The sequence below is a fragment of the Dipodomys ordii genome, unplaced genomic scaffold, assembly GCF_000151885.1.
Source record: "Dipodomys ordii isolate 6190 unplaced genomic scaffold, Dord_2.0 Scaffold88, whole genome shotgun sequence".
In the NCBI taxonomy this organism is placed as follows: Eukaryota; Metazoa; Chordata; class Mammalia; order Rodentia; family Heteromyidae; genus Dipodomys; species Dipodomys ordii.
This window is the reverse complement of record NW_012267304.1, coordinates 3,957,556-3,971,253: the sequence shown is the minus strand read 5'-3', so window position 1 is coordinate 3,971,253 and position 13,698 is coordinate 3,957,556. Positions and strand designations below refer to the sequence as shown.

The following is a 13,698-nucleotide window of genomic DNA, read 5'->3' as shown; positions in this document are numbered from 1 at the left end:
TGCTTGGTAAGAAATGTACGCATTATCCTGCCCATGCAATTGTAACCCCTCTGTACAGTATGTTCACAAATAAAATAAAATAAAATTTAAAAAAAATGATTTTTTAAACCTGTTTTGGCCTCTCCCAAAACAAACAGAAACACCCTAGATAATTGTTGAAAATAATCAGAGGCAACAGTTTGACTATCATAGTTTCCTGAAAAACAAAACCAAACCTAGTTGTTTGAAAAGAAGCAAAAAACTATGGGCATATTTGTTTCTTCTTATTTTATATGCTACCATATAAACCATACTGGTTTAATAAAAATCAACCTGAAACCAACTTCTATCTTCCTCTCTTGGTAAGAATTACCCCTTTCCTTTGGAATTGCTACAAATTTCATCAAATTTTCTCTCTTCCTAAAAGCCTTGTTTAATGCTTATTTTGGATACACATTGATATCAAAGCAGCTGGAAATAATGTTCCTGGACTTGTATATTTTTATCGTTCATATCTTTAGTAATTAGAAATATCTGTCAAAGTCTTTTTTACAGAAAAATTGTGAATGTTCATAGAAGTTTTAGTCATAATTACCAAAATTCAGAAAAAAATCAAAATATCCTTTAATGGGTATATGATTAAACAACTTGATAAATCCAAATAAGCAAATACTATTCAGCAATAAGACAAAATATAATATGAACACATAGTACAAAATTGTTCAAAGACTGGGAAGGGAATAAGAAAGAATAAAAGATAAATTTGATCAAAGTCATTATATGCATGTATGGAAATATCACAATGTAGCCCTTTGTACAATTACTGTGCAATAGTAAAAAAGAAAACAACCAGAATATACTTTCCATCAATTTAAATTAATTAATTTATTTTAATTAATTAAACTATACCACCATTCCCAACGATTTTACATTGAGTAAGAGGAAAGAGACTTAGCTACTCACTGGAATTCCTGGTTGACCATTCTCTCCATCTTTGCCTGGTTTACCCTATAGAATACAAAGAAATGGTAGAAGAACATAAATTTGTTACTTGGAAGTATGAGATTAAGGATTTTTCCTGCCTCAGAGCATACAAATAATAAACCTTTTAGATGTCAATATTACATATTATAGTAGTGATATTATCAAACTTTTAAAAATTAGGAAGGATACATACATATATACACCTATTTGGAATTTTTGTATAGAATATTAGTTGTAGCACTTACTCGTTTGCCTGGCTCTCCTTGCTCACCCTTCTCACCTTTCACACCACCAGGAGGGCCCTGTACACATAAAACAAGTAGTTTCATATTGGTTCAGGGGATACTGTGAGTCAATACAAGTTTATGTTAAATGATGCTAAAGAATTTTAGGTGCTTACAGGAGGGCCACACATCCCCGGAGGTCCAGGTGGTCCTGGGTCACCAGGATCTCCCTGTTCAGTTGTAGAGTAAAGGAAAACAATGTTTTAATAATGGAATACACAGTCTTACTCTAACTATAGGAGCTAAGAACATTTAACAAACTAAACTGCACACTCAAGTATTATAATCAAGATAGAATGTTTATAACTCAAAGTTGATATCTGCTACACACACACACACACACACAATCAGCTGGGTAAAGGTGGCTCACATTTATAATCTTAGCTACTCAGAGGCCAAGATCCAGAGGACTACAATTCAAAGCCAGCCTTAACAGAAAATTGTACAAAATCCCATCTTCCATTAGCCAGAAAAAGCATGGCTAGAGGCATGACTCAAGTGATAAAGCATTAGCCACGAGCAAGTCAACTAAGCAAGCTCTATGCTTTGAGTTCAAGCTGTTGTACCATAAAAAAGAACCTACAGCCATTTTAGTTACTTCTAGAGTAACATGATAACACTTAAGAAATTTTGGTCTGGAAGTGGCGCTGTAGCTCAAGTGGTAGAGTGCTCGCCTTGAGCTGAAGAGCTGAGGGACAGCGCTCAGACCCAGAGTTCAAGCCCCATGACCGACCAAAAAAAAAAAAAGAAATTTTGGTCTTTCAAAATATTTGACAAAATGATTTAATCCATATAGCTGGTGGAGACTAGTTTTGAGAGAAATAGGAACTGACAAGTAATATATATGGAATTTTTTGAGAATTCTGATGAAAATCATTTAAAATTAGTGTGTTAACAGTTTCACTATACTATGAACATATAAAAATGAATTGTGTACTTTAAATTAGTGAATTTCATGTTAAATAAATATATCCTGAAAGATAATTCAAATTTTTAACTATCTCAAATCCTTGTTATTTAAAAAAATATCCTTATATATAACTACATTTCAGTTTATAATGTATCTCATATGAAACTTTTCAGCTTTTTAAAATTTTTTCCAGCTTTATCAAGTTACAGATGACAAACAGAAACATATATTGAAGATGTCAAATGTGCTGTTTTTTATTATTATTGTAAAGATAATATACAGAGGGGTTATAATTATGTTAGATAATGAGTAGATTGCTTTTTGAACAGTGCCACCTCTTCCCTTGTTTTCTCCCAGTTTTTCTCCTCCACAACTTGTATAGTTCATTTTCAACATAGTGTCTAGAGACTATCACTCTTGTGTTTGTTTACCCTTCATCCCACCATTTCAGTGCTCCCCCTTACCCTCCCTAAACAGATAAACTTATATACAAGATAAAAGTACAGAAATTAAAAACAGCAACAAAGGAGAAAAAAAGAAGTAAAATACATGCATGTTGTGAAAGGACTAACTCTAGTTAATTAACACATCCATAAAAAGATTTTACTGATTTCTTCCCTATTTACTCACCTGATCTCCTTTTTGAAACTCTACATCAATTGGTCTTTTCTGCTCACTGATCTGCCCAGGTGGCCCAGGTGGCCCCTGAAGACCTTGCTCACCCTGTTTTCAAGACAGAATAAGACAGTGACTATTTCACAATCTACAAAGACAATAATAAAACAGGTAAATTATCATTTTCAAGAAGCAAGGAAAAGAAAATCACAGTTCAAGTGACTATGAAAGGAGAAAGCTGAGGGTTTGAATAATCAACTCTTTTTCTCTACTCACCTTTTCACCTTTGGGTCCCTGGAAGTTTAAACCCATATTCCCCTGGAGAAAGAAGTTTCTGTTTGAAACATCATTACAATAAGAAACAATCCACACTAAATAAAAGGTATATAAAAAGAAAATTACCTTTGGTCCTGGCAGTCCTGGTGGGCCAGGAGGGCCCTAAGAAGAAAAGGGAAAAATATATTCTATAAGTTTATTTAAAATGTTATCTCTTTTCATAAAAATTAAAACTGAAGCTGGCCACCGGTGTCTCACACCTGTAATCCTAGCTTCTCAGGAGACTGAGATCTGAGGATTGTAGTTCAAAACCAGCCTGGGCAAGAAAGTTTATGAGACTCCTATCTCCAATTAGAAAACGAGAAAACCAGAAGTGGTGCTATGGCTCAAGTGGTAGAGCACTTGTCTTGAGCTGAAGAGCTGATAGACAGTACACAGGCCCAGAGTTCAAGCTCCACGACTGACAAAAAAAATTAAACCAAAAGATCTCTTCAAAATAATACTTTCAGGGCTAGGGATGTAACTCAGTCATAAAGCACTTATTAGTAGCTTGCAATATCAAAATTATTTGTTTTTTATTCTGTCGTTGCTTTTTCATGAAATACACATTTCAATTAAGAAAAACAAATTAGATGAATGTGAAATGTGTGTTGCCAGGGAGATAGTGGTCAGGGATAGAAAGGATTGGTAGAGGAGAGGAAGAATACCAAAGTAAAATCAATGCAATTTAATTTTACCTTCAACACACATACCATATTGCTCTTATCAGAATTATGGATAAAGCAAATATTCTACAGCAAAACCTCTAGTTCTAAACTGCATCTGGTTATTTATTAACCCAGTTTTGTTATTATACAATCCATTGGTGTTTTTGAGAATTTTTCAAGGTTTGAAAAATTAGACATTTGCTTGCTTATGTACATTGCCTCCATCTCAACCTATCTATTTCCATATTGCATCTTGGTGTCAATCCTACGTCTTTGCTTCACCTGTTGAAAATGGGTTAATTGTGGAGTGATTTGGATATGTGAAGAAAAGTTAAGAAAATTCAAATTATTGACAACATTCCCAAGGAATACCAATATTCTAACAGGAGAGTTAAGAAAAAGTAACATGGTCCAATTTCCTGCTTTGCAGAATGTCTACAACTAAAGCAAACTAAACAAATGAGTTTTTAATCCGTTTCCAAGAAGTGTCATAAAAGCAGAAATCACAGTTTTGCTGGCAGATTTTTCTAGGATTAATTAAATTCTATTGCCTTCATTCAAGAGTAAAGAACCAAGTGTCACAAATAAAAATATATTAGAAGATCATTAGAAGGCTTTTCCTTCTCTTTTGAGGCACACAAATCTATGATCCCATTGCAGAGTGATTAGAGATATAGATAATAGATAGATAGATAGATACATACATACATATATACATTTATAAAGTTTCTATGTATATATCTTTTACAAATTCTATTTTGTCTTAGCACTGTAAACAAAAACTCAAATCTAAAGAAAGAAACATGGGAGCTGGGAAGATGGCTCAGTGGTAGAGCGCTTGCCTTGCAATGCATGAGGCCCTGGGTTCGATTCCCCAGCACCACATAAGCAAAAAGAAAAAAAAGCCGGAAGTGGCACTGTGGCTCAAGTGGCAGAGTTTTGTTTTTGGGTGAAGAGCTGAAGGACAGCGCCCAGGCCCAGAGTTCAGGCCCCACGACCGGACCCCCCCCCCCAAAAAAAGAACGAAACATGTTTGATTAAGTAGCTAGATGATTTCATGACAGAATGGTCTTATCAGATTTACTGAGATGACTAGAAGTGACTTCAATACTGACAAATCAAAAGGCAACCAACAAATTACTCTATTTTAGGGATTCGGGAATGGTTCATCAAAGGTATTGGGTTTGATGTCTACCACCACAAGAAAGCAAAACACTTTTTGTGTGGTACTGGAAATTGAACTCAGGGCTTCACTTGCTATACAAGCATTTCACAACTGAGGTACACCTCTAGCACCCACTTTTTATATATTTTAAAATACTCATTCTACATATCTCATTTTTCCATCTGTGGGATGAAGATTTATTACAAATGTGTGCTATTCAACATAACATAAAAGTACCCTTAACACAGCTGAGCAGCAATGGATAATGCCTGTAACCCTAACTTTTTGGGAAAAATAACTGCTTGAAGACCAAGGCCAGTCTGAGCATACACTAAGAGCCCTTTCTCAAAAACCTGGTAGCATGTACCTGTCATTCCAGCATCATGGGAGGCTGAGATCCATTTGAGGCCAGCCCAGGCAGAAACCTCCATGAGATTCTATCTCAACAGAAAGATGCTGGGACATGCCTATCATTGCAACTACATCAGGGAGCCAAAAATAGGTAAAAAGTGAGACAACATCTTAAAAATGACTAGTAAAAAAATAGGGCTAGAGGTATGGTTTATCAGGAGAGCAACTGCTTAGCAAGTACAAAGCCCTAAGTTCAAAGCTCAGTACTGCAACATCATTAATATAATTATGGTTAAGACTGCCAAAAATTCATTATATTAATATTTTTAAAAAGAACTCAAAGGAAAAGAGGAGAAATAAAATTCCAGAAGAAGCTTACCATCAAACCTGGTGGTCCTGGGGGGCCAATTGGCCCTGGTATGCCCATGGGGCCAGCTGGGCCCTGTTATAAAGGGAATAGTAAAAAGAATGAAAAATAAAACAAAACCAAAAAATACGAAAATGAAACTTATAATTATATCTTACAAAAAACTAAGTGGAGGAAATTTAAACTTAAGATATTGCCAGAATTTTATTCTATAATTCTGTATTACTATGAGCAGAATTTTTAAATATACACAAATAATTCACAAATTTATTATAAAGGAATTTAACTAAGCAGACTGGATAAAGATTTCAGAAAGCTTGTATTTTAGAATGGTAGATAAATATATAAGAAAATTCACAAAATAAAGAAATAAAAGTGGGCATTTATTATTCCAATCTTGCTAGAAATAGGAACTGAAACTATACTCCTTTCAAGATGGCCTCTCTAATTTTAGAACAAATAAGACAAAAGACAATGAGGGAAAGAGAATGACTGGAATAAGTAGTAAGGGAATGATGCAAGTATTATGGAATATAATTAGGTGAACTTAAAAGTTGAAAATTTGCCTTCCTTGCAAACCTTATTCTACGCATAGGTATAAAGATGAGATAATTTTATAATGAAATAAACTCTACTATGTTCACAAGTAGAAATTTATATGAGGATAAAAATAGAGTGAACTACAAACAAGAATAAATCTCAATATACCTAATAGAACAAAATGAGATTGAGAAAATTACATAAATATTACATTAATTTTTTTAAAAGCAGAATGTCTTGATTTTTGTTTATGTTGATTATCATGAATTATAAGTCCCAAGAAATTGTCTTCCTCATCTATAAATAATCAAAAGTCATAGCTAAATGAGGTATACATGCTTACAATCCCAACATGCAGGAGGCAGGTAGCCTGTGCTACAGAGTGAAATTCTGTTTCAAAAAATAAATAAATAAAAAGTTACTAGTGTGTTTAGGCATGCTACTATACATTAACATAATCTTTTTCTTAGGATTACATTTGATGGTTATAAGGAATTCATTGCTTCCCACAGCATAAAAATAAGACTAGAGAAACTTTTTCTGCTGCTAATTTCCAAAACAAATACATCCATGGATTCTGGACAGAAAATTAAAAGAACCCCAATAGAACATATTAAAATACTCCCTGGCTCTAATTGCTCTTATTTTTTTTAACATTAATGTTTTTTTAATTGTGAAAATACCATACCGAGAGATTACAATTACATGAGCAAGGTAATGAGTATATTTCTTATCAAGTATTGTTTTTATGTGAAGGTTCATGAATGTCTAGAAAACATGAGATGATAATTTCTATGAATAAGATAAAGGTTATGATGTTATTATATAATCACATTGTAAACAACAAAATCTCTGGATGCTTACTTGTATCCCAGGACGACCTGGATATCCTGGGCTCCCCTTTGGTCCTGGCAGTGATGACATGATGATACTCCCTGGTTCCCCCTAAAAGAAATCACCAATGAAAGTCACAACATTTATTGTACATAAAGAATTGGCAAGAACTAAATTCAACACATAAAGTATATGAAAGATTAGGTTATCTCAGCAATTTAATGAAAAAAACTATCTTTAAAAATTAGAAAGTAGGGCTGGGAAGGTGGCTCAGTGGTAGAGCGCTTGCCTTGCATGCATGAGGCCCTGGGTTCGATTCCTCAGCACCACATAAGCAAAAAGAAAAAAGCCAGAAGTGGCACTGTGGCTCAAGTGGTAGAGTGCTAGCCTTGAGCTGAAGAGCTGAGGGACAGTGCCCAGGCCCAGAGTTCAGGCCCACGACCGGACTCAAAAAAAAAAAATTAGAAAGTAGCCAGGGTATTTATTAAGTCTGTGGTAACTTCACGAACTCCTATATTAAAAAATGTTTTACACATAAGTATTTCTGCAAGAACTATCTTAAGCTCTGAATGAAGTAAATAAAGCCTCTGTTTTCATTGGGCAAACAATATGAAAAGGAAATTCAGACCATAATATTTAAACAAATAAGATAGCAACATGTTCTGTCAGGTGTTATGAAGGAAATTACAAGGAACAAGTGAGTGGTAATGAAAGAGTAAATAAAATTATCTTGAGTAGTCAAAATAGAGCAATCTGTGAAAGGAACATTCAGGTCTCAAACTAGAAGATAAGCAAGGAAATTGGCATATTCATATAACTGAATTGAGGACTGCAGATGGACCTTAGTGGTAGAATGCTTGTCTAGTATGCATGAAGTCCTGCGTTTGATCCTCTGAACCACAGAAACAATAAAATAAAATAAAATAAAACTAATGACTGCATGCAGACTGTGTGATCAGTGAGCCAAGGAAAAAGCAGTTTGAGATAAGGCTATAAATTAGGTGCAGGGACTAGAACATGAAGGTCTTCCAAGTCATGGAAAAGAAAGCAGACTTTATTTTAGACACACGGTGGGAAGCCCTTGAACGTTTCTACACAAAGAGATTAAATTATTGATTTATACTTTCAAACATCATTCCTGGTTGGTTGAAAATAAATCAGGCTGGGGCAAGGAGAATAGCAGCAGAAAAAAAAGAGACTAGTAAAGTGGTTACTGTAGTTAAGAGGAAATCTTATGGCTAGTTTAGTGTCAGTGGAGAGAGAAAGTGAATAAATTTAAAATACTTTCTTATAGGCAAACTCAATTATATTCAATGACAGAATGGAACAAGAATGTAAAAGAGTACAAGAAACAAACACTAAACCTCAGACTTTGTGCAAACATATACATAATATACACCAATACAAACTTTATATATGGGGCGCTAGAGGAGGGAGTAGATTTATTGGGGGGCAGGTTAGCTTGGAATATATTAATTTAACTGTCTGGGAGATATCTGACTGGTGATGTCAGGCAAGAAGTTGAACATGTACATGTTGAACTCAGACAAAAAGTCTGATTTGGAAACAAATGTAGGCATTTAGTAATTACATAGCATTCCACACTATAGATAATATTGTTACAGATGAAGGAGAAAAAAGGGTCAGGACTAAGTCCTGCAGGTGAGGAAAGGAGAGAAGAGAGGGGAAAGAAAGAGAGGAGAGGGGAGGAGGGAGAACGGAGAGGGAGGAGAAGGGAGGAGAGGGGAAGAGAGGAATAATATGCATCAAAGACTTTAGTATAATTAGAATGTAGATGAAAAATCAGGAGAGTGGCCGGATGCCAGTGGTTCATGCCTGTAATCCTAGCAACTCAGGAGGCTAAGCTCTGAATATCATGGTTCAAAGCCAGCCCAGGCAAAGTTCAATGGACTCATCTCCAATTAACCACCAGCAAAACAGAAGTGGAACTGTAGTACCAATAGTGCTAGCCTTGAGCACAAAAGGTCAGGGACAACATCCAGGCTCTGAGTTCAAGTCCTATGACCGGCAAAAAAAAAAAGAAGAGTATAACAGCCAAGGGAAAAGAATATTTCTAGAGCTAGCAGGTGTCCAACTCTAGCCAAGGGTGGGTGATAAGATAGGAAGGACTAAGTTGTCATAAATTGAGTCTGATACTTTTTCAAGTACATCAGTATACAGTATGTACTTAGAACTGTAAGAACAGAACAAGGTATTTAAAGAGAACTTCTACACATGCATCTGCACAATTCCTGAAGATGCAGACTTTCCAAATATTGTATTCAGATCATTTACTTTGTAAATATGAAATGCTTACCTTCATACCTGGGATACCAGGAGGTCCCTATTATTAAAAAAGAGATTATTTTATATAAATGAGAAGAGAGTAAGCAAACATATACACACTTTCTAAATAGAATATAAAAAATAAATTACTGTTGGGTCTTTCATGAATATGATATATCTTGAATAGCTTAGAGATGCTATTTATTAAACAATACCAAATTTTGCTCAGGAGATATCTTACCAACATCTTTTAAAATTTCTTCTTGTTTTCTACTTTAAAATATATATGGCTTTGTTCCATATGAATGCATTGAGCATATTCTCTATAACCTCTTCTCTGTTAAGTTCTGGGTCCATTATAATCTCAAATTTTAGAACTTACTGGAGGTCCCTGTAAGCCAGGAAAACCGGGACTGCCTGGAAATCCACGTTCTCCCTAGAAATAGTTAAAAAGAAAGAGCATGAAGGAACAAGAAACAGAAGAACTTTGCTAACAAACAGTGACTTATTGATAAATTTTTTGCAAAAGTCATTTTAAAACATTCCAAAATTCCAAAAGTTCACTTTCACTTTCCAATTTTTATATCAACTATCCACATGAATTCAATCTAGTAAAATATTTTTATCCCTATGTATCTACCCCAATCAGTAATAAAAAAATATTTTTTTACTTTAGTCATTTTCTTTTGACAAATTCCATCTTGAGACCGTCACACTACAGATTTCTATCACATTAACTATTGTTAATGATTTGCTCCAATTTCCTTCACATGTCTTAAATAGATTCTTATATTAAGTGTCCTATTGCATTTTGCTTTTAGAGTAAACTACTTCAAATAGTTTTGTAAAATAGAGGTGGTAAGAAAGAAGGCCATTAATATCACCAACTGGACAATAGCAATAGTTGTAGTAAGCCGGGCGCCGGTGGTTCACACCTGTAATCCTAGCTACTCAGGAGGCTGAGATCTGAGGATCGTTGTTCAAAGCCAGCCCAGGCAGGAAAGACAGTGAGACTCCTATCTCCAATAAACCACTAGAAAACAGGAAGTGGCACTGTAGCTCAAGTGGTAGAGCGCTCACTCGCCTTGAGCTGAAGAGCGCAGGGACAGCACCCAGGCCCAGAGTTCAAGCCCCATGACCGACAAAAAAAAAAAAACAAAGTTGTAGTAATTGTAGGTCATTATACATTCTAAGCACTCTATTTTCCCACTCACTATTTTAAAGTACTAATATGGACATTTGAACTCACTTCAAATACTTCTATGTTATAGTAATCCTGGAAACAACTATTTGAGAGGATTTAAAAGAGCCTGGAGCATAAAGGTCAGGGACAGAGCCCAGGCCCTGGGTTCAAGCCCCAGGACGGCCACCAAAAAAAAATTACATATGATTAATGGACTTGTTCAGACTACACTGTATATATGTATGGAATTATCACAATTAACCCTCTTTGCACTGTTAATATATGCTAATACATTTCTTCAAACTAAATATGAAGCAATCCAAAATATAATTGTATCTAGGCTTTTTTTAAAAAAGGGTATGACTAATGAATGTCATGCCCATTATTACTCTTTACAAATGATAGAACATTTGAAACATATATAGACTCATCCAACTTTATACAAAAGCCAAAGAGGGATTTGGTAAGTAATCTTTAATCCAATGCAAAACTCCTAGCTAATTATTCATGATTTAAAAAAAAGAAATTACTGATGTTTATACTATTGAAAATGTTAGCCCAGAAAACACCCAATGTCCTAGACATAAAATCATGATACTCTGCTTTGATATTCTTCCTATTGTTCAGACTTTAAGCCTATTACTATCAAACATACTGCCTAATATTAAGTTGAATCTCACCTTGGTTCCATTGCATCCAGGGATACCTTGAGGTCCTGGGGCTCCATCATGGCCTGGCATTCCCTTTGAAAAGGGAATATATATATATATATATAAAACATACATATATATATACACATACATATAATATTTCTTAAATTACTTTCTAAGGGATTTTTAATAAAAAGTCAAATCCAACTTACAGGAAGACCTGGTGTCCCTGGAAATCCAGGTAGTCCAGGAGATCCCTATAATGAAAAAAATTCCTTGAAACAAATGACAACCAAGAACAATTAAAATATTATCCTACTTAAGGGTTTTAGAAAAAATGGTATTTAGAGTAAAAATAGACAAAATGTGTTTCATTGAGAATTGGCATATGTGAATATGTGTGTATGTGTGTGTGCATAATTAGAGGAACCACAACTACAAAAAACGTATATAATTAGAGGAAACACTACTACAGAAAACAATTGAAGATATTCCCATTTTCAGGAGCAGTCTTCAGTGCACTGAGTTGGAACAAAGTAGTACATGAAATGTCTGATCTAACAGATAAAGTTCTTCCATATCTGTAATGAATAATAAATTCAGTCGGGATGTGAGGTAAGAAATATATCTGCGCCTTAGGACACTAATGTGATAACTCAAAACATTCTTCAATTAAACTGTCAAGACTGGCAAAAATACAAGTCTGACAACATTCTCTGTAGATGACGCTGAAGGAAAAAGTACTGTCATGCACAGTTAATGGAAATAACTAGCACAATTACATATGCATATATACAAACCACTTAGCCTAGCAACTCATGTTTATGAGCCCAACCCAAAATATACACTAGGAATTATGAAACAAAATATAATGTTTAAGGTTAATGATTTCATCAACATTATAGTGAGAACTAGAGAGGAAATGCAAAAGATTATCTTAAAGGGCTCGTGCCACAAAGCAAAGTCACAAAAAAAAATGGAGAGTTTTATGAGAAGGACTTAGGGCAGAAGCTTAAATAATACAGTATATTGGTATTCATTTATGGCACAAAATAAAAAACAACTGTATCTACTTAGATAAATTAAGAATTCTGAAGCTTTTTCTGTTTTTCCAGTACCTTAACTATACCAGTCATAAGTAGCATATAAGGAAAACTACATGTTTTGAAAAAGTATACAGCAAATAGAATGATTTTAATGTTTATGTATAATTTGTCCATATAAATAATTGAAGGTCAATGGATCAAAATGTTTAGTTTTTGTGGAGATTTCTTGGTTGTTGTTAGTTTATGCCAGTACTAGAGTTTGAGAATTCAGGGTTGTGTGCTTTTGCTCAGCTTTTTCCCTCATGGCTAGGCACTCTACCACTTGAGCCATGCCCCTACTCTGGCTTTTTACTAGTTAATTGGAGATAAGAGTCTCTCAAATTTGTCTGCCCAAACTGGTTTTGAAGCATGATTCTCAAATTTCAGCCTCTTGAGTACCAAGGATTACAGGTGTGAGCCACTTACTACTGGCTACTTTGGGTTTTTTTGTCACACATATAAACACATCACCATTGATGTATTGTATAGAACTAATCAATTAATATACACAGCAGTCCAGAGGTTAAAAAGGACCTTGGATATTATGCTGTTCATTTAGTTTAGCACATGAACTCAGAAAAGTTAAATATGGCCTTTAAAAAATCAGAATTTGTAAAATTTATATAATTTATATAACTGTAATCCCTCTGTATATTACCTTTATAATAACAATAAAAATTAAAAATCAGTACTAGTTTTAAAGTAATTTTGTCCTAATTCTAAAAAGAAGTCAGATTTATGTCAACCTAAGAACTTTTAGAAAAAAATGCATTCAGTGTTTCAGTTTTGAGATGCATCCTAATTTTTCAAACTTTAAAACATAAAAAATTCATGTATCTTTGAAGTGAAGAAATGTTGTATTCTTCTAAAAGTAGTTATTCTTTAACACCATGGTTTAAATCAAACATTTTCCTCAAGAAATGGAGAAAGGTTTCATTTCTCTCCAATTTGTTGATCTAGGAACTCAGAGTTATAAACTTACCTCTGAGTAGTGCCTTTTCTGTGTCCCACAGGAGCTTATAATTTGTTGAATATCATGAACATTTGAATTTCCTTTCTAATCTCTTCCATGACCCACTGGTGGCTCAACAGTGTGTTGTTTAGCCTCCATGTTTAGGACAAGCAGAAAAGGTCAGAGGCTATGTACATATGACCATATAAAATGATGTTAAGTGAAATGAACCCCAGGATAGGAACACAACTTGTTTATTTCTTGCTATTGTTTTTAACATATCTAAAATTTACTATGTGAATTTTTTTGTTTCTCTTGTATGTTCTTCCCCCACGGTATAACCCCTGTTTTCACTGTATTTGACGTCAGTGCCCTGCATCTTGTATATACATTTTTCTAATTTGGGGAGGGGAAGGGAAGTAGCAAAATGCTGAAACAATGATACAGGTTGACCCATTGTACAATGAGATGTACAAGACACTATGTTGAAAACAAACTTTACAACTTGGGAGGAAAGGGGTGAGTTTGGG

At 34.4% G+C, this 13,698-nt stretch overlaps 1 protein-coding gene across 3 annotated transcripts in view; it reads right to left on the bottom strand.

Moving 5' to 3' along the window:
• Window positions 1-13,698, bottom strand: part of Col4a5 (collagen, type IV, alpha 5) — a 206,710-nt gene that overhangs the window by 93,904 nt on the left and 99,108 nt on the right. For all 3 annotated transcript variants that reach the window (XM_013025877.1, XM_013025879.1, XM_013025878.1), the window contains exons 5-16: window positions 11,344-11,388; window positions 11,162-11,224; window positions 9,681-9,734; window positions 9,330-9,356; window positions 7,043-7,123; window positions 5,651-5,713; window positions 3,175-3,210; window positions 3,049-3,090; window positions 2,788-2,880; window positions 1,364-1,417; window positions 1,209-1,265; window positions 943-987 (exon numbers count right to left, since the gene is read on the bottom strand). In XM_013025877.1, coding sequence (XP_012881331.1) covers window positions 943-987; window positions 1,209-1,265; window positions 1,364-1,417; window positions 2,788-2,880; window positions 3,049-3,090; window positions 3,175-3,210; window positions 5,651-5,713; window positions 7,043-7,123; window positions 9,330-9,356; window positions 9,681-9,734; window positions 11,162-11,224; window positions 11,344-11,388 — 660 coding nt within the window. The remainder of the gene's footprint in view (window positions 1-942; window positions 988-1,208; window positions 1,266-1,363; window positions 1,418-2,787; window positions 2,881-3,048; window positions 3,091-3,174; window positions 3,211-5,650; window positions 5,714-7,042; window positions 7,124-9,329; window positions 9,357-9,680; window positions 9,735-11,161; window positions 11,225-11,343; window positions 11,389-13,698) is intronic.